At 37.7% G+C, this 19866-nt stretch overlaps 1 protein-coding gene across 1 annotated transcript in view; it reads left to right on the forward strand.

Annotated features, from left to right (window-relative positions):
• VTA1 (vesicle trafficking 1) overlaps positions 1–19866 on the forward strand; it is a 44787-nt gene that overhangs the window by 9649 nt on the left and 15272 nt on the right. Inside the window, exons 2-5 of the mRNA XM_068150845.1 lie at positions 2537–2631; positions 6622–6749; positions 7760–7835; positions 11441–11552. Of these exons, the coding sequence (XP_068006946.1) occupies positions 2537–2631; positions 6622–6749; positions 7760–7835; positions 11441–11552 (411 nt within the window). The remainder of the gene's footprint in view (positions 1–2536; positions 2632–6621; positions 6750–7759; positions 7836–11440; positions 11553–19866) is intronic.

A 19866-nucleotide genomic window follows, 5' to 3' on the forward strand; every position in this document is an offset into this window, starting at 1 on the left:
ATACCTCAGTGAATAAGATAAATCTGTATCCAATAGTGACCAAGGGTATTCTGAATTTTATGTTGCCCTAGCTTATATCAGTCTTAATTGCCTTTCCTCTGAAAATACCTGATATTTGCATAGGTCAGAAAGAAATAACTGTTCTAGGTGACTAATAGGTCTAGCATCCATTGTATGTTAATTCATAAGTTTTACATTATTAAATCATACCATGAACTTACATTATTAAAACATGCCAGGGAAGCTTCAGGGAAGCTTACAATGAATTATTTACTTAAAAAGCAGTTAGTTGAAGACTGTAAGCATTAATCATAGAATGGTTTGGGTTGAAAGAGGCCTTAAAGATCATCGAATACAAAGTCCCCAGACTAGATTGCTCACAGCCGCATACAGCCTGGCCATGAACACTTCGAAGGAGAGAGCATCTACAGTGCCTCTGAGCAACCTGTTTCGGTGTCTCACCTTCACAGTAAAGAATATCTTCCTGATACCTGATCTAAACCTGGCCCCAGTTTGAAATCATTTCCCCTTGACCTAGCACTATGCTCCTTATAAAGAGTCCTCCTTCATCTTTCTTATAGGCTTCTGTTAATTACTGGAAAGGTGCTAGAAGATCTTCCTGGAGCCTTCTCTTTCCCAGGCTGAACAACCCAAACTCAGCCTTTCTTCACATGAGAGGTGTTTCAGCCCCCAGTGACTTTCATGGTCTTCCTCTGGACCTGCTCAAGCAGGTCCATGTCTTTCTTAGGCTGGGAGCCCCAGGGGAGAGCATAGGACTTGAGGTGGATTCTCACAGCGAGTTAACTCCTTAGCACTTGATCATGGTATTTTAATCAGCAGTAGACTTAAATTAATTTGAATGCCCTAGATACAGATCTCTATGTATCTTTTGTGTGTTTGTCTTTCTTTGGAATGTAATTTCAACTTTGCATGTGCTAGTTTCATGGTTATTAATCCAGGCATGTCAGCATCCTAAAGATAAGTAAGGTAGGCTTAAAAGCCCACCTTATCAGTAATTAGATGATCCTTATGGTCCCTTCCAACCCTGACTGATACTATGATACTGATACTAATTATCTTAATATTAGTGTTACTTGATGAAACCTACATAGCATAGAAACTACACAGTGATTCTTATTAAAATTACCATCCTTTGTTTGTTATGGTCAATTTTTCATGCCTGAAGTTTCACTCAGAGTAGGCTTTTACTTGGTTCTTTACTGAAAACTTGAATACAAAGGTGCTTAGTTGCTTTAGTAATTGTAAATTTAGAAGAGGCACTGAAGGGCACAGGTACTTTATTAGGTTTGGGGTCTTTAAATGATTGAGCAACCCAACAGCTTTGGCATTCAAATTTCAACAGCTTTGCTGCCCCAAATAAGGAATGTGAACTTGGTCTAGTGTGAATAACTAATTGTATATGAAAGGTGAAATGCTACCTTTAAAATCCAGAAAAATTAGTTGAAGTATGATTCTCATGAGCAGAACCTAGGCAAATTTTGTAGAGAGAGATCTAATTTTCTTAGACAAACTAATAGAATAGAATAGACCAGACCAGACCAGACCAGGTTGGAAGAGACCTTCAAGATCATCGCATCCAACCTATCATCCAACACCACCTAATCAACTAACTCATGCAACCAAGCACCCTGTCAAGTCTCCTCCTGAACACCTCCAGTGACGGCGACTCCACCACCTCCCCGGGCAGCCCATTCCAGTGGGCAATCACTCTCTCTGTGTAAAACTTCCTCCTGACCTCCAGCCTGAACCTCCCCTGGTGCAGCCTGAGACTGTGTCCTCTTGTTCTGGTGCTGGCTGCCTGGGAGAAGAGACCAACCTCTGCCTGTCCACAACCCCCCTTCAGGTAGTTGTAGAGAGCAATAAGATCACCCCTGAGTCTCCCCTTCTCCAGGCTAAGCAGCCCCAGCTCCCTCTGCCTCTCCTCATAGGGCTTGTGTTCCAAGCCCCTCACCAACTTTGTTGCCCTTCCCTGGAAGATGGAAGTTCTCTGGAAGATGGAAGTCAGACATGCCTAAGAGCATATAATGGTTTCTCCTGCAGGAAATGTCAGAATAAGTGCAGTTGAAAAACAAGTGTTACACTCACATTTACTAAGATAATTTGAAGGAAAAAGGCTCTCTAGTGTATAAAGGGATGCTTGGAATGAAAGATGGTAAAGCAACGAAGTTTGCAGAACTGTGTGTCTTGTAGGAGAAAGGACGTTGGAGGGCAGTGATAATTTATGAAAGCACTTAATATTGCACAATAGTGATACAAGCATCATTCTGAAATAAGCAGGAATACTCATTGAGAAAAATAAAGCATAAATTTTAGAAAAATGTCTCCTTGTATCTCTTAAGACTGAGCATACATAGATTTTGTTGTCAGCTCTCTAGGACTGCAATATTACATTGTTAAATCACAAGATCAGTTTGACTTTCAGATGTATTGGGGGGGTGTTGCTTTGTTTGCTTATGGGTTTTGGCTTAGATAATAACATAAGTTTTTTTTTCCTGTGTTTTTGTCTCCTTTAAAGGTCGTTTGTATGCTATGCAAACAGGGATGAAGATTGACAGCAAAACCCCAGAATGCCGTAAATTTTTATCCAAGCTTATGGATCAGTTGGAAGCTGTAAGTAGAATTTATTGCTGTCTAAAATGAGTTGTTTTACTTACTAAAATGTTACTTTAATGTTAAACTTTTGCAAGTACTATCTTTTCTCTGTCACCAGTAATTGATGCAACTGTTTGTGTGCAGGCACTGTATGAATTTAATTTGTATGTGATGAATTGGCAGAAGAATTGAAAGGAGATAAAGCTATATGTATGTTTATATATAGGTATGCATGCACAAAAATAACTTGACATTTTATTCAGCAGACATTTGCCTTGAAATTTTGTTCAGACAGCATAAATTATGGTAGTTTATTTTCTCATGAGAAATCATAATGCATTATGAAATAAATACACATGCTCTGTGAGACTTATTCTCGATTTATCTGTGATGCCTTCAAGTCTTTGAGAGTTATTTTCACTGCTGTACGACTGGCTAGCCTAGTCCTTGGATGCATTTGAAATGTTTTACCGAAACTGTTGTACCCATGGAGTTTTTTAGAACATTCTCTAATAGATAAAGTTATTTTTAATTGTATCCTCTCTTAGCAGTTTGAGATCTTACAGTATGGATTGATTTATTTTTGTAATCACAATCTTATCTATATGGGTAAGAGATAACCTGTGCTACACTCTTTTGAGTGGACCTGATAGTATTAAAAACACAAGGGACCTTAAATAGAATGCAGTTAAAGAAAAGTAAAGGCAGCTTAAGTTCCAGGAGCTGTTTGTCTATATGCTGTAGTTTTCAGTAGTCTCAAAGGAAGCAGAAAGTAACATTTAAAAATGAAGCAGTGGTTCTTTTTTTTTATTGTTCAGCATTAATGATTCCATCCAAAATCTAGCCATAGGAATGCTTGGAGAGTTTGTTTAAAACTAGTGGAACAGCTTTCAGTTCTTCAGAAAGAAACATGAACCGTTTGTCCTTTTTTCACACCATGTGCTGCTTTGATTTTTTTAGTTTTATCTTTGATTTTTGAGTAATGGAGAGCCCAGTGTACAGTGGATTCTTGATGTGTTATTTCATTAACTTTTGACATCTTTAATGGTCACGTTCAAAAGAGGAGAGATGCAATTAAAATTTGAAAGATGCTACTCGTCATTTCATAAGGATTATTAAAATCTGTTGTATCCTTTGTGGTACTGCAGCAACTAATCTGTCTGCAGTGTTTGGTTACCCCTTTTATTTCAAGTTTGGGAAGATTTAGAAAAGCAGTGAAACCCCATGGTTTCATCTTTCAGTTGCTGGTAAGATTGTCTGTGTGACAGGTGATGCTCAGGTATTCTGGGTAGACAATGCGGGAAGGATGGAGAGAGCACTTCTAAGTAGATCTAATACAGCATTTTGGAGGCTGAGAGGTTTGGATACCCTGACAACTTGAACCCCTGCAGTAATGGAATAGCAGCCATTTTCAGTCAGTCGTAAACCTGCAGGGGGCACGAAGCAGTGCTACAAGTCTGTGCTAAAAGTTTATTTCAGCTTTCTGGGTGTTGCCTTAGCTGATTGTTCTAGAGTTTTAGACAAGTTTAGAAACAATCCTGAACTTTATAGTAGCAAAGAATAAAATGTTGTAGAGATATCTGGACATGACCAGGTAACGTTCTTTACAATAAAAATAATATTCCAAATATGTGAATTAATTAAATACAGTGATCTTTGTATCCAGAATACATGTTTATGTCAGAAGTATTTTTACATGTGATTGTGTTGTTTTGCTTTTTCTATAGCTAGCTTTTTTAATTTAAATGGTTTTACTAAAATTAAACCAAATTTGCTCGATTTTAGGTTCAAATTATGAATCATTGAAGACACCAGTGCTGCTGTACTCAGTCACAGATTGTTTGAAGGGCACTTTCAAAAAAGAAACAATTTGGTTAACTGTAGTGTATAGCTGTCATTTGTGCATTTGAAACCATCTCCATCAAACATCAGATCAAGTATACTAGTAACTTACTTTATGAGTGCAAGGTGTGTGTATGTATATATAAGCTGGTGACAGATACATGTATAAACAAATAATTTTCTTCCCCAAATTCAATTTCATGTCAGTTAGATCTTGCAACTTACAAATTGTGATACACAAACAAGAAAAACAATTACACTTTTTAAACCAAACACTTTTTTGAAAACCATGTAAAGTATGAGTTTCACAAGTCTTCAAATTTAAAGTTCTGTTTGGAAAGTTTGTATTTTCATTACTGAAATCAAGTAAGTTTTCTGGCAGCATTCTATGTACTAAAAAATTGGCAGCAGTCTAAAAAATATGGAAATGCAGCCTTCATGATTTAAGCTTTCATCGCATGCACAGTGAAAAATAACTGCTGAGCAGGGATTGTTTTTAAATCTTTTTGGCAAAATACAGGCTGCAAGTCAGTATCATGCAGTGTTCCTGTTTTTGTTCTCTAAGGATAACCTGAGATTTCCTTATGTGCAAACAGTAAGCCTATTCAGAAGCTGTAAATCCACCTGTTGTAACTGTTAGAGGGTTATTTGCTTTCCTGACTTTTCTTAGGAAACTTGAGGATTCTTGTACTCTAACATCTTTGAAAAGAGGTCTTTGAGTTGCAGTACACTGCTTACACTGAAAATTCCAGTAAATCCATAGGGCACTAGACAGGTCAAGGTAGAGCTCAGATGCTTTGAAAGGTGTAATGAACTGTAGTGAAATAACCTTCGAAGAGAAAAGATAAATAATCACTCTCGCCTACAGTACCTTTATAAAGCATGCATTGCTTGATCAGTTGAACTCTATTGAATCCTGACACAGGCTTCAGGGTGCTTGGTCTTTCAGATAGTGTGGTGGGTTGAAATGCCCCCCTAACATTAACTTTGCCAGACCAGCTCAGTTGGAAGCAAATATAAGTTGTATTCACAAGCAAAACTACACTCTACAATGGAATGCAATGAATATGTACAAAATATACAGTATTTACACTATTGTACCAGTATTTACAATTAGCAAACAACACAAAACTCCCCCTGGTCAAAGGGACCAGGGAAGCTGTTCCACTCCCCGCTGTCCCAAAATGAGAAAAGGAGAGGAGAGAAGGCAGTGGTTAGACTTTAACAAAATGATGCAGCTAAGGTCAGCCGAAAAGCAGAATAATATCTCTTGAGCAAAGCAAGCAGAGATCAGAAAAGAGAGAGAATTGTTTTGGTACAGCTGGTCTTATAGCAGATATTTTCTCCAATTAAACTGTTTAGAATGATCTTTACTTTTCCTTTTTGCACCCAGTAGTGATTTACTTATATTTTTCTACTTCTCTGCTCAAAATCTGTAACAGAATTTTAAAGGCATAGCCTAAAACCACCGCAGATAGTAAGGGGAAAAATATCTGTAGCTACTCCTTCATAATATTGTAGTTGTGGGGTTTTTTAACAGTTTGTTTGGGGTTTTTAAAGTATTTTGTGTTTGAAGATGGTATTCAGAGCTACTTACTCATAATGATAGAATCCTAGAATGGTTTTGGTTGAAAGGGACCTCCAAAGGTCATCTAGTCCCCTGCAGTGAGCATGGGTGTCCTCCATTAAATCAGGTTGGCCTGAGCCCTGTTGAGCCTGACCTTGATTATCTCCAAGGATGGGGCCTCAAGTACAGGCCACTGTTCCAGTGTTCCACTACCCTCCTGGTAAAGAACTTCCTCCTAATGTCCAACTTAAATCTGCTCTTCTCTAATTTAAAACCACTGACCCTCGTTCTATCACTACAGGCCTTTGTAAACCAGCCAACTAAACTCCAGCCTTGTAGTCCCCCTTCAGGTACTGGAAGGCTGCTATTAGGTCTCCCTGGAGTCTTCCCTTCTCTCCCTCCAAAAGAATGTGTTTTCTCTTTAGTGTGCTGCTTTTAGCATTTGTTGTGTTAGAAGCTGGAGATTTGTATAAAGTTTATACTGTGTTTCTTTTTAAAATTGACCTTGGATTTGTGTAAATCATCAGTTCCTTGTGTCTGAATTAGATTGTGGAACTCTTAGGGTCTAAAAGTTTTGGTTTGTTTTTCATTTTTTTCAGATGAAGAAGCAGTTTGGTGATAATGAAGCAATTACTCAGGAAATTGTTGGTTCTGCTCATGTGGAGAATTATGCTTTAAAAATGTTTTTATATGCAGACAATGAAGACAGAGCTGGGCAATTTCATAAGTAGGTGAAAATCTGGTTTTGCTATCTGAATTAAGTTCTGGTCAGGAAATCTGAATATTTAAACTCTTTAATTTGGAAACAAGAATTGGGCTTTAATATATTCATTTCTCTTTCAGAAAACAATTTGTTAAGTACTTGTTTGTCTCTTACTTCACGCATTAATTGTTATCCTCCTTCTTGTGTTCTTTCAGAGGTTGCTCACCTACTGGCAAGCCTTTTAAAGCCCCAAGCTAATGCTGAACTTGACATCAAGCATGTTGTAGTTTCTACTGTCCAGTGATATTAAAATGGTTGTGGTTATATGTGATTTGATTTACAGCATATTGATGGTTTTCTGTAAGATAATGTAGGATGCCCTATATCCTGTATTGAACATTCCAAACTAGAAACTAAGTGCGGAACACATGACTTCAGCTTTAGAAAAATGCTGAAAACTTCCTGCATGGTAGTCAGGAGGCTACTCAATATATTGCTAAATCTAAGCATTGCAAAGTAATGGAGGAGGAGAGGTTGCTTGTGCTAAATGTTTTTCCCAGGTTTTCAAAGATTCAGTATTCCTAAGGTTGGAAGGGGCCTCAAAGATCATCGAGTCCAACCTGTCACCACAGACCTCACCACTAGAGTAGGGAAGACACTACTGCCCACTGCAGTCTTGAACTCAAGACCTTCACCATTAAGGGTCTTATGTGCTACCAACTGAGCCACCTTAATTACTTAAAATCCGCCCCCCATGGCTTTAAGAGTGGTCTTCAACAAACAAATGTATCATTCAACCTTCCCTGCAGCTGGTATAGTAGGGAATGTGGAATATCCACTCAGTGCCATGCTTTTTTGCCCAGTTCTTTACAAGGTTGTTTTTGAAATGAATTCCGTTGTCTGACTCAATCCTCTCTGGAGTTCCAATTGATAATTGGCTTGAAATAAGCCAGTTGATCTAAAATGCTAACTCCTAAAATCTGATCCGAAGAGACTGACATTACCAAGTTAGTGAACTATTTTCTTTTTTGCAGAAACATGATAAAATCCTTTTATACTGCAAGTCTCCTTATAGATGTGCTAACAGTCTTCGGGGAGCTCACTGAAGAGGTAAGCATTAGGGACGTGAGTGGATTATCTAATTGCTTTTCCTAGCACCTAGGTGCAAATTACTGGTGTAGCTCTGTAAAATTGTTTTTGTAATATGTGTATATAAACTTCAAAGAACATGAGCTTTAATTGTGTAGTCAAATACTTGTTAGTAAGTGATAAGGAACTGTGCTATTTCATATAAAATATGTAAGAAATACTAGACAGTTTTTTCCCTCCCCTATGCATTGCCAGAGAGGGCATTATGTGGGATTTGCTCTCATCAGTAGAGCAATATCTCTGTTTTAAGATGAATGAATATGATGATAATGCTTTGGTGCAATGATGAATGCACACTGCTGCTGTTTTACTTTGGGTTTTCTTTTAAGCAGTCCTTTCTGTATCTGTTAGAAGATGCTTTATGACTTAGAAATTCAAAATCTGATTGTTACTGGGGTACACAGAGCATTACACTGAGTGAGTATGAATGAGTATAGGAAAAGTGCTGGAGGGTTCCAGCCTTTTTCCACCTTTACTTTTTTCCCCTGCAAGCAAAAACTTTAGTGCTAACAATTGAGATGTATTTGTGTGCAGTTTTAGTCAAAATAGATATTTTGGGGGTTGCAACAGACCCTACTGTTAAAAGTGATATGTTAAAGTTGGAAGAATGTGAATTTACTTCATAGAAGTTGCTCACTATCTGACCATTAGAACTTGAATATTTTAATTAAAAAATAAAAAGAAATCTACTGAATCAACTAACACAATTCTCTTTATGGCAGGCAATCTTATAATCAAACTGTTATTCCAGAATTGGCTGAACAAGATCATGAATGCTTTTGTTATGATACACCTGAATAATCTCTTGGTCTGTTTTAAAACAAGCTTTTCTATTGGTGCATGGTCAGCTCCTTTCTGTTATTCATGTCCCACTGAAGAATTAATCTCTGATACAGAGGAGCAGGTACTCATTGTGAAAATGAAAAGGGAGATTTTCTTGTTCAGTTAACTGAATGAGAAGCTCCGTTTGAAAATGTGATGGTGTAGTTGACATCTTCTGACAAAGGGGGGAAAAGAGAAAACTGCTACTGGATCACAAAGATAAGTTTCAAATCTTATTAAAGGAAGGTTGAAATACCTGGAAAAATAACTAAGAAATAACAGCACTAAACAATCTAAGACAAAATCAGCACGTACTGGTCACTTAAGTCCTGGATATATCTCAGGACACCTAAATCCACACAGGTAGTCTACAATTGTTTTTTTCTCATATGCTTGACTGTTACAGGCTTCCACTAGCCTGAGAACCCAAAAGTTCTGCCGATCTGCAGGCCCATAACAAGTCTGTGGTTGTCCTGATCCCAAACTATTCCATGCCCTGCTTGGAATTCAGATACTTACTATCCTGTATGTCAATCCCTGATCTGATAGGTGACCCTAACATGCAATTTAAAATACAGTTGCCGTGGCTACTTTCATTTGTAAATATTGGAAGGAAAGTAAAAGAATGGTTTTGATAGTGGTGCCTTTCTTGTGTACTGTGTCATTCAGGAAGGTAGGTTTAGATCTTAGAGGTCTTGCCCTAGAACATTTTGCCACATCTTCTATAGCCTGTGACTATACCAGTCTACCATTTTCATCTATCAAGAGGTGCAAGTAAGATTTTTCTTTCATGTGTTCTCTTAAAACTGGCTGCTGTGTGCCCTGATATTCTGTATGATGCCAAATCATAACAGTTTCTAGGGCCAAAGAATTGGACTGTTCTTTTCTGAAAGTACCATACTCTGTGTATTTTTGCATTTTATGGCTTCTATAGATTTATCTATGAATAATAAAAGAATTTCACCTGTAACACTACCTGTCCAGGAATGATTATTGAAGGAAAGTATTTAACAGAAAGTTGTGTTTTCTAATTGTACTTTTCCCTTCTGAGATACAATGAGTACATTTTAACATATCAGTCATAAGGGTAGGCTGTTTTCTGGAGAACATTGTATTTGCAGAAATGAAGGCTGTATCTTTCTCCTGGCCTATGTGAGCATCCTGATGGATACTGATGTATTAAATATAAGCGAGGAAGCTTCCTGGAGATATGCATTATACTGTCACCCTCTACCCTACTCTAGATGATGGTACAATAGGCTTTGTGAAGTAGAATTTTGAATTTCATTTTGTTAATTCTCAAAAACTTTGCATGTTATTTCAGTCAGGACTATTAAAGAGAGATTATTCTGTCTGCTTTAGATTCCAAACCATTCAACTTGTGAGTGTTACTGTGAAAATCTGAGTTCACCAGTACCTTGCATGTGATGACGTTGATGTGAAGCACAGCATCAACCAGTATTGATTACTTGGCCAAATTATTCCACTCATACTTCTGCATTTCTTATCTCTGTTTATATTCAGCTTTTTTCCTTCAAATATATGACTTCATAACTGTCAGAACTGGTTATTTATCTTACAACTTCTAACAAAGCATTTGATTTACATAACAATTTGATTGAGAACTCTTCTGGATTAAAAAAAACACACTATGGTAACAAGCCCAGGAGGTAGAAAGTGGCCAATCTTACATTCATGTTTTGGGATACTAAAGTTGTACATAGGAAGAGTAAGTTGGTTTTGGTTTGGTTTGGGATTTATATTTTTTTTTTAATGTAATGGAAAATCTCAAAACAGTTGAGATTTTGACATTTATTTCAATTGCTCATGTTTTGCAGAAAGGAGAATTTATGAAGACCAAGGTTAAATGATTTTCCTCAATTCCTTTTTCCCAGAAACTGAAAATAATTAAATGTTGTCTTAATTGTCTTTAAATACTGAAGTGTTTGGGTTTTTTTTCAATTTCAAACTATTGCCATAGAAATGGAAATAAAGTCAGAAAGGCAAGCTGCAGATTTGCTTCTCACTGCTGTTGTTTCATATCAATACCATTTCAGGGTATTAACAACAGTTTTATTGACTGTCAATATAGTGATTAATTTTTGGATGTACAAATTTTTTTTTTCTAGTAACTATTAAACTTGTTATTAGAAGTGTATTTGAAGTATTTATTAATGCAACCCCTTGCTCTGCAGGTAGTTTTATGTATTGCTCAAGTCCGTCCATCTGACTGTTGTGAAGATATAATAAATCAAAGTACTGTTATGCCCTGGAATATCCCACCACCACCACACTAAACTGCAACTTCAGCAGCCTTTTTGTATTTATGCTTTTAAATACACTTTAATATGATTAGAAAGGTTCTGTGTTACTGGTGAGCAAGAGTAGTGTTTAAAGTTTCAGACATTTAAAGTAAATAATCATCTAAGCTTGTGGAGACAGGAAGTTTTCTTTATTATCTCACATTGGCAATTACAAGTTGTTCCATATTTCATGCTAGATGGTCCTGGTATAATGTGTTTTCTTTCTTGACATGCTACACTAGTAGACATGCTACACTTTTTCCTTTCATACTGAGAACCTGTAGAGCAGTTATTTTGATATTTCTTTTTAATTCACCAATTCATTTCACGTGCAGTTTATCTTCAAAGGGATGTCAAGGGATAGCAGCTTACATTTCTGGTTTGAATACATTAATTTTTAGAAGTGAGTGGTTAAAGTGGCTGGGTTTTTCCTTTCCACAGAATGCCCAGCACAGGAAGTATGCCAGGTGGAAGGCAGCATACATTCATAACTGCTTGAAGAATGGAGAGACTCCTCAGCCTGGCCCTATTGGAATGGAAGGAGAGAGCTTTGGTATGTGTGTCCCTTTTCTTTTAACAGGAGCAAATAGGTAGGCCAAGATGAAAGTAATGATAGGCACAGTTCTTCCCCTCTTAAATGTTCCATTCATGGTGGGCCATCTGCTTTTTCTTTTCTGTTTCTCCTACTGTGACTTTTATTGCACCTTACTATTTGATTGACTTGTTGGTTTGTTTCTTTCTTTCTTTTCATAGTGCAGGTTGTTATTTGAATACAGCTACTCTCTAAGAGAGTATTGTCAGCTTTGGGCCAGAACCATGCATTTCTTTTAATGTTATTCACAGTCCTTTTAAACCTGTTTCGTAAAATTATAATCCCTTTGCCAGTTTATCCTCTCTCAGAAGCTAAGTAGGATTCAAAAATGAATTGATCAATAGGTACAGCTTCAAAGTAAATACCTGGCTGTGAGATGACCCCTACCTCCCAGTATAATAATGTGAGGTTCAAAATTGTAGATTAGATTTCCTGCTACTTTCTCACTCATGCACTTTTCCCCATGTGTTTTTAGTTACTTCCTGTCTTCCAGCCTGATTTACCTGTACAGGATTCCTTGAAATTACCTCCCTAAGTGTTATATAGAAAGTGGTGACATCCACTTAGGAGACTGAATGTTTATGAGAACAGGTTGTTTTAAACCGCTCCAATTTTAACTTTTGGTGTAATCTGTTTAATGCACTCAGGTCTGTCTAAACTCCACTGCTGATTTAGAAGTCCTAGCTCTTGAATATAGGAGCATCCAAACCTTACTCATTTAGAGCTTTTTATAAAGACACCACAACTGTGAGCAAACACAAGCTAGCTGCCCCATGAGGTAAAAGAACACTTACAGTATCATCATAGTATCAGTCAGGGTTGGAAGGGACCACAAGCATCATCTAGTTCCAACCCCCCTGCCATGGGCAGGGACACCCTACACTAGATCAGGTTGGCCAGAGCCTCATCCAGCCTGGTCTTAAACACCTCCAGGGACGGGGCCTCAACCACCTCCCTGGACAACCCATTCCAGGGTTTCACCACTCTCATGGTGAAGAACCTCCTCCTCACATCTAGCCTGAATCTCCCCACCTCCAGCTTCATTCCATTCCCCCTAGTCCTATCACTACCTGAGTTCCTGAGAAGTCCCTCCCCAGCCTTCCTGTAGGCCCCCTTCAGATACTGGAAGGCCACAATTAGGTCACCTTGGAGCCTTCTCTTTTCCAGACTGAGTAAGCAGGTGCTTTCTTACAAGAGCACATAGATGACATCCCAGCATCTTTTATTTCATTATGTGTATTTTACAAAGAATAAGCAGTCAAACCAGAGCTGCCATATTCTTTCTAAAATTTATAAATGTTACCCTATTTCTAAAGCATACATCCACAGCCTTCACAAATACCTGTGAGGTTTTGTGAAGTCAAATGAAATGACAGGCAAACCCTTTTTTGTTAAACTGCTGAAGCAGATAATAGTATTACTGTTCCGTGTACAAATTGATCCTGGTTTTCAGTATTTTATTAAAGCAAAATATATACAAAACCAATTCAATTCTGAATCAAATCAAAATAGAACTGAAATGTAATTCTTAACTTTCAAAATATTTTCACCTATTTACTTTTCCATTATTTCCAGTTTTCCTATGATTAATGCTTTATGAATGTCCAATACTTCTTGCATTTCACCAACTCGCTTTGCACCACAATCATTTTCGTTAATAAGAGGTCTCTTTGTTTTCCTTCCCAGTCAGTGCAGAAGCTTGAAATACACATTTTTTTAAATGGAAACCTCTTATGGAAATAGGATGTCTTTGGAATGAATATTTTCATTATGCAAGTTAAAACACACTAATCTTGCTCTGTGACAATGACTTCTGTGTAATTCTTCACATACCTAATGAAACAACTAAGAATATTAAATGGTTTGACATTTTTATCTGAACTAGTATGTAAGACATTGTGGCTTGAATAGATGTCACTTAAGTTGATACTCATCTCCTAAGCTTTAATTTGATAGTGGAGATTTTTCTAATAAAAAGAATTGACAAATCTACCATTCAAAAGACAAATCTAACTTGTGGAGTGTGACTTCTGACTCATAGAGTCACCTTGTAGAGGTGGACACATGAAGTTTTATGGAAATATGCATTAATAGATCTATATATTTACAGGTGCACAAACACACACATATATACACACACAAGTATTTATTTCTTGGTCTCTATTCTTCCGTGTTTGGGGTCTGTACCTGGGTCTTGTCTGAACCTGTAATTTCACATTTCTTATCAATAGGCTTTAAATTGGTTTTATTTTAAATATGTTAAATCATTAGAAAACTTTTCTCTCCTAGTTCTCATTTTTTTTCCCTCATGCAATGTCATATTTTGAAACTTCTTTCCTGTTTATTTATGAAGAAAGAGGAGGATGCACATGACCTACTGTTCACTGACAGATTAAACTGGTGGTCTTTCCAGCAAGGTGTAGCATCCTGTTCCACTTGGCAACCACTAGCTGATTCTTTAGCAGAAGGCAAATGTGCAGCAGAAGATAAAAACTAACAAAGTACCATGAATAAAAACTATCTTACCACCTTTATCAGACAGCAAGCAAAGTATAATGAACTAGGAAATAGCCTTACTCTTTCCAAGGCAACTTTTAGTACACAGTATATTGCTTGAAGTATGAGAGTTTTCTGTTGTCTTCCAAATGTGAACTGGAGAACATGGCATGCAAGGTGAAGTTAGTTCTTATAGCTGTCTTAACCTATACCTAATGAGAGAGTATAAAGAATATCGAAGTCAGACTACATGGATATGCCTAGTAATACAGCATCAGGTAATGGACATAGGTTGCAAGAAGGAAAATGGGAATTAGTTACTAGAAAAATAATTGTCATCACAAATGTGATCAGATATTGAAAAGAGGCCAAGAGTTGTTACGGAATATCCATACTTAAAAAAATTCAAAGTCCCACTGGTCACAGTCCTGAGCAGCTGGCTCCAGCTGGCCCTGCTTGGGCAGGTACTTGGACAAGATAACATCAAGAAGTCCCTTCCAACCTCACCTATTCTGTACCCAGAGCAGCGTGAAGTGTTAGCGCTGTTACGAGTGAGGAATTGGACCAGGCAAAGGCAGTTGATCCTTCCACCTTTTTATGATTCTTGAAAAAATCATTCAGTTGTATATGGAAAAGAGAGTCAATGGGTGGAAAGGGGATAGGACCAGATAAGAGTGCTTCTGAGGTTCAAATTTAGCCCAAAGAACTCTGAATAGTGGTTCTCCACAGTGTAATGTATTATCATTTATGTGTCCTGGCCACCATTACATTAAACTAAATTAAAAGTTATATAATACAACATCACCATTTTTTAAATGGGAATGTGTTCCAAATATTTCTGTTTATTGTTGGCCTGTACTGAATTAAAAGTAAACAGAAGTGTCTAAGGCCTGTGTGCTGCTATAAAAGTTTGCATACTAATACTCTAGAAACACTATGACATAAGTAAATTCAGATATTTGTGAGCAAATGATGAGTATGATACAGTTGGATTTCCAAGCTACCAGTTTATTCTCATTATTATGTTTTTCTTACTTAAAGATGCCCTAAATACTTAAACAGTGGAATTTCTTTTGCCTGTTGAAATGCGTTCTGGTCTGGACAAGTTGTATTTGAAGTATTAGCAAACAAATTTCTTTTTCCACATGCAGTCTTTTTCAAGACAGTTTTCTTAACTGCAAATGCAGCTGCAATGAGAGAGGCTTACAATGCAACTCTCAAGTGCAAACATCACCACATTTTTTAAAGTTGAATTACGTTGGTTTGATAATTCAGTGGAGAAGGTAGCATGTGAGAAAACAATGTGAATGCGGTGAGCAGCCTAATTAACTATTTCTAGCTTTAACTGAGTGCACATAGTGTAATGGTGACAAAGCTCATCTGATTGTGTGAAATTGAATCTAAGCAATTGCAAAATACGACTTTCTGAGCAGAGATTACCAAGCAATCTGTGCATAAAGCTTGTGTAGAACAAACAGTTGTTCTCAGCAGCAACAGGCAGGCTTTTGATGTTACTAATGTGAAGGCAAAGGACTTGCTTAAGGCTGCAAAAGAAACTCTTGTAGAAGACAAAGCAGAATTAAGACCACTCAAATCCTTTCTATTCATTGCAGCTCATTGCAAGTGGTAGTGTGAATTGATGAAGACGACTGTGGCTTTCATTACCAAGTTAAATCTACATGCGGCTTAAAAGTAACGCAAATACTCACAGCCAAAATGTTAACATCCTTATTGATAGGGAGCTGCAATATCTACAATTTGGCAATATAATTTCATTTTCTGAGCAATGAATTAATGCAATTAACTTTTGGAAATCAGCTCTGTGGTGTAGCTATCCATAATGCTCTACACAAGCAAGACAAAAATTTTATGTAAATTTTTATCAGAAGAATCTATTAAAAAAAAAAAGTGTCAATTCTTGCTTTGTGTATCATAAGAAGAAAAGCAACATTGTTTGAATGTGCAACTGGACCTTCCCCATTCCTTTCTGCTTGCTCATTTTCTCTTTGCCCCTTGCAAGTGGAAAAAGTCTGTTTAAACAGTGAAACTAGGTCTCTGTAGCTTGACAAACTACTATTCTTTTCCAAACCGTTATTTTTTTTGGTGTTTTTTAAAAACCATACTGTAACTCTTGGGAGGTGTTTTTACAGTGGTATAGGCATGCTTTATGCAGTTCTGCTGTCGGATTTATGCGTGCCTTTGTCAGGATGCCGCCGTTGAAACCTTAAAATGATACGCCTGATTTATTAATGCAGCTGGAATACAAGTCCTAGAGTACAAATCAGGGTCACTTAGCAGCAGCTCTAGGCCACCCAGCACAATTTTATACTGAGGGGAAAAAAAAATAAAATGTAATTTCAAATATGAAAAGAAGTATATTGTAAAGAATAAAATGCATTTAATATCACTATTTTCAGGGCAATATATGACATATATTCTATATTTATATTACAGAATTCCAGGAAATCTTTATATCCCTAACTATAGTAGAAAGAGCAGTGTATGAAAAGTTGATGGATTTTTGAGTCTATAAGTATTGTGGCAAAAAAACTGAAGTACATACATATTTAAAAAGCAGTGTTCCAGCAGAACCTTGCATTGTGGATCTTTTGACAACATCCCAAGCTCAAGAGAAACAATGTAGTAGAATTTGGAGAAGAAAATGGGAATAGAATAGAATAGACCAGACCAGACCAGACCAGACCGGAGGAGACCTTCAAGATCATCACATCCAACCCATCAACCAATCCAACCCACCTAAATAACTAAACCATGGCACCAAGCACCCCATCAAGTCTCCTGAACACCTCCAGTGATGGTGACTCCACCACCACCCAGGGCAGCCCATTCCAATGGGCAATCACGATAAGAGTATCATTTTAATTCTCTGGACTCCTTAAAAATAGGAGTCCTGAGAATCAGAGGAGTTTGGACTCCTTGAAAACAAACATTTTGCTAGTTTTAAATGTAGTGCTCTGGGCTGCTGAATTTAGGTCATCATCATGTGTACCCTTACACTGGACAAGGGAATGCCATTAAGCCTTGAGAACCTTGCGTTTATATGAAAATATCCTTGGACAGTTGGTTATGGGGCATGGTATCAGCCTCATTCCACAAAGTTCTGCCTTCAATAAAGAAAACAAACAAAGAGCAACAAAACACATACAAACCCCCAAACCAACCCAAAACCTGGGTGTACTGTAGCTCTGAGAAAATTCTCAAGAACATGCGGATTGGTTATGCTGTGATGCAAGCATAGAGGAAGATGAGGTTCCAAAACCAGAAACTCAGCTGGAGCTGAAACTGAATGTGAAACAATTGTATCACTGTTTCACAGAATCGCAGGGAATCAAGGAATGGTCTGGGTTGGAAGGGACCTCTAAAGGTCATCTGGTCCAACCCCCTCTGCAGTAAGCAGGGACATCCTCAACTAGACCAGGTTGCCCAGAGCCCTCTCAAGCCTCTACTTGAATAGCTACAGGCTAGTAGTGCAGGATCCTTGAGCAAGTTGTAAGAAACTTTAAATTCTAGGCTATTACTGCTCTGTGAGAAATGAATTCTCTAATTTTTCTAACATTTATTCCCATTCCCTGAAGAAGATTTGGTTTTCAGTAGTGTTATGAGTGTTCTAACCACAGAACTTAAAAATAGTTTATTGACTTAAAAGTTCTTTTCCAGCAGCCTGAAATACTTGTACTGAGCACTAATGTTAAAACTCTTCACAAATACTGTATGCATGTATCTCAAAATGGTTCTAATACTTTAGTCTTTGATAAGAAGTATTTTAAATATTTATTTTGCAAAAAGCAGAGTTAAAATCTTTGATGATAACAGTTGGGTACTTCAAACACCTACAAAGTGTTAATTTAAACAAAGCTGGGTTTTTATTTAATACAATCTAACATTTGCCAATTGCATAATGAGCAAATCAAACAGTTGAGTTTGATCTTCTGATACATATACCTGATCAAAAAGTATATCACACTTTTGTGAATTTGCCTCTAACAGGCATTGTTATTAATGATGTTCAGCGCTTCTAACACTTTGGATTGGTTTGTTGTGTATGATATTGCCAGACTTTAACATGACCAGTGCTGCCCACAGCATTGCAATTTCGCAGAAGCAACTTTTGCAGTGGCAGAGTATGAAGCTGGGAATGACTTGAAGAGAAAATAAGAGAGGTAGTGCAAGACAGAACTATGGAGCAAAGGGTTGCAATTAGGGGATATGAAGCTCTAGGGCAGAGAGTGAGAAATAAGAATTGGACTGTAGAGCCAGATAAGGGCAGCAGGAAGCTGCAGGAGGCAGAACAAAGGAATAAATGCACTAGAGGTTTAAGCAAGAAAAAACTTTAGGTGTATTTTTTCTTAATTGCCATGAAGGTTTTTCAGAAGTGCACTGAAAGCACCTTTTTTCCACTCCCTCATTCTCAAAAGTAGCTTAAATTTTACAGCAGCTTTCCCAAAATACTATCTTTAGGCAACACCCAACATGGAAAATCCAACTATATGTCTACAATTTGACCAAACTATAAATAATTGGTAACAGTGTCACAAGTAAAACGTGTGCAGCCTTAACTTCAGACACCATGAGGAGTGCTACAGATTACTATTTCATGAATCTTATATATAGTAAATCTCTGGGATTCTTTTTAAACTGTGTTTTATTTTCTGAAACTATTTTAAAATATTCTTTAACTAACATCAAAACCACTGAAAAAGTAGATCATTCAACCAATGACTACTCAGCTCTGGTGAGCTGGTGAGACCCCACCTGGAGTACTGTGTCCAGTTCTGGAGCCCCTATTACAAGAGGGATGTGGAGGTGCTGGAGTGTGTCCAGAGAAGGGCCACGAGGATGATCAGAGGGCTGGAGCACCTCTCCTATGAGGACAGACTGAAGGAGTTGGGGTTGTTCAGTCTGCAGAAGACAAGGCTCCAAGGTGACCTAATTGTGGCCTTCCAGTATCTGAAGGGGGCCTACAGGAAGGCTGGGGAAGGACTTCTCAGGATGTCAGGTAGTGATAGGACTAGGGGGAATGGAATGAAGCTGGAGGTGGGGAGATTCAGGCTAGATGTGAGGAGGATGTTCTTCGCCATGAGAGTGGTGAAACCCTGGAATGGGTTGTCCAGGGAGGTGGTCGAGGCCCCGTCCCTGGAGGTGTTTAAGACCAGGCTGGACGAGGCTCTGGCCAGCCTGATCTAGTGTGGGGTGTCCCTGCCGATGGCAGGGGGGTTGGAACTAGATGATCCATGTGGTCCCTTCCAACCCTGAATGATACTATGATACTATGACTTATTCCTATCATTATATTAGTATTGAAAACATAGCATGTCTAGAGTTTACTTTTGAATCTTGCCCTTTTTTGCCAGTTTTAACACATTTAATTTTACATCCATGCATGTGAGCTGCATGATATTGCAGTATGGGTTCCTATCAAAAAATACAGCCAACGAGAAACCTTGGGATACCCTTTGCCTTCCAGAAATGGCCAGATGTTTGTTTGCATGTGTCAGAAATAGCTTCATAAAACCACAGCCTGAATTACTGGTTGCAGCAATTGAAAATAATTTTCACAACGTAGAAGAATTGCACCATGTTCTGTGTTCTTGTATTACATTTTGCTAGCAGTGCTTGACAAGCCTGACACAACGTTGCTTCTAGGTTTCTTTAGTTTTTAGTATTTAAAATAAAGATTCTTGGTATTAGTCTGTCAATGTGGAGGACTTATGAATTAGTGCTTGCATGTTATGAATGAAACTAAACTACTACAACTTTG

The sequence above is a fragment of the Melanerpes formicivorus genome, unplaced genomic scaffold (assembly GCF_026170545.1).
Source record: "Melanerpes formicivorus ecotype bairdi unplaced genomic scaffold, bMelFor1.0.p_v2 SCAF_2, whole genome shotgun sequence".
In the NCBI taxonomy this organism is placed as follows: domain Eukaryota; kingdom Metazoa; phylum Chordata; class Aves; order Piciformes; family Picidae; genus Melanerpes; species Melanerpes formicivorus.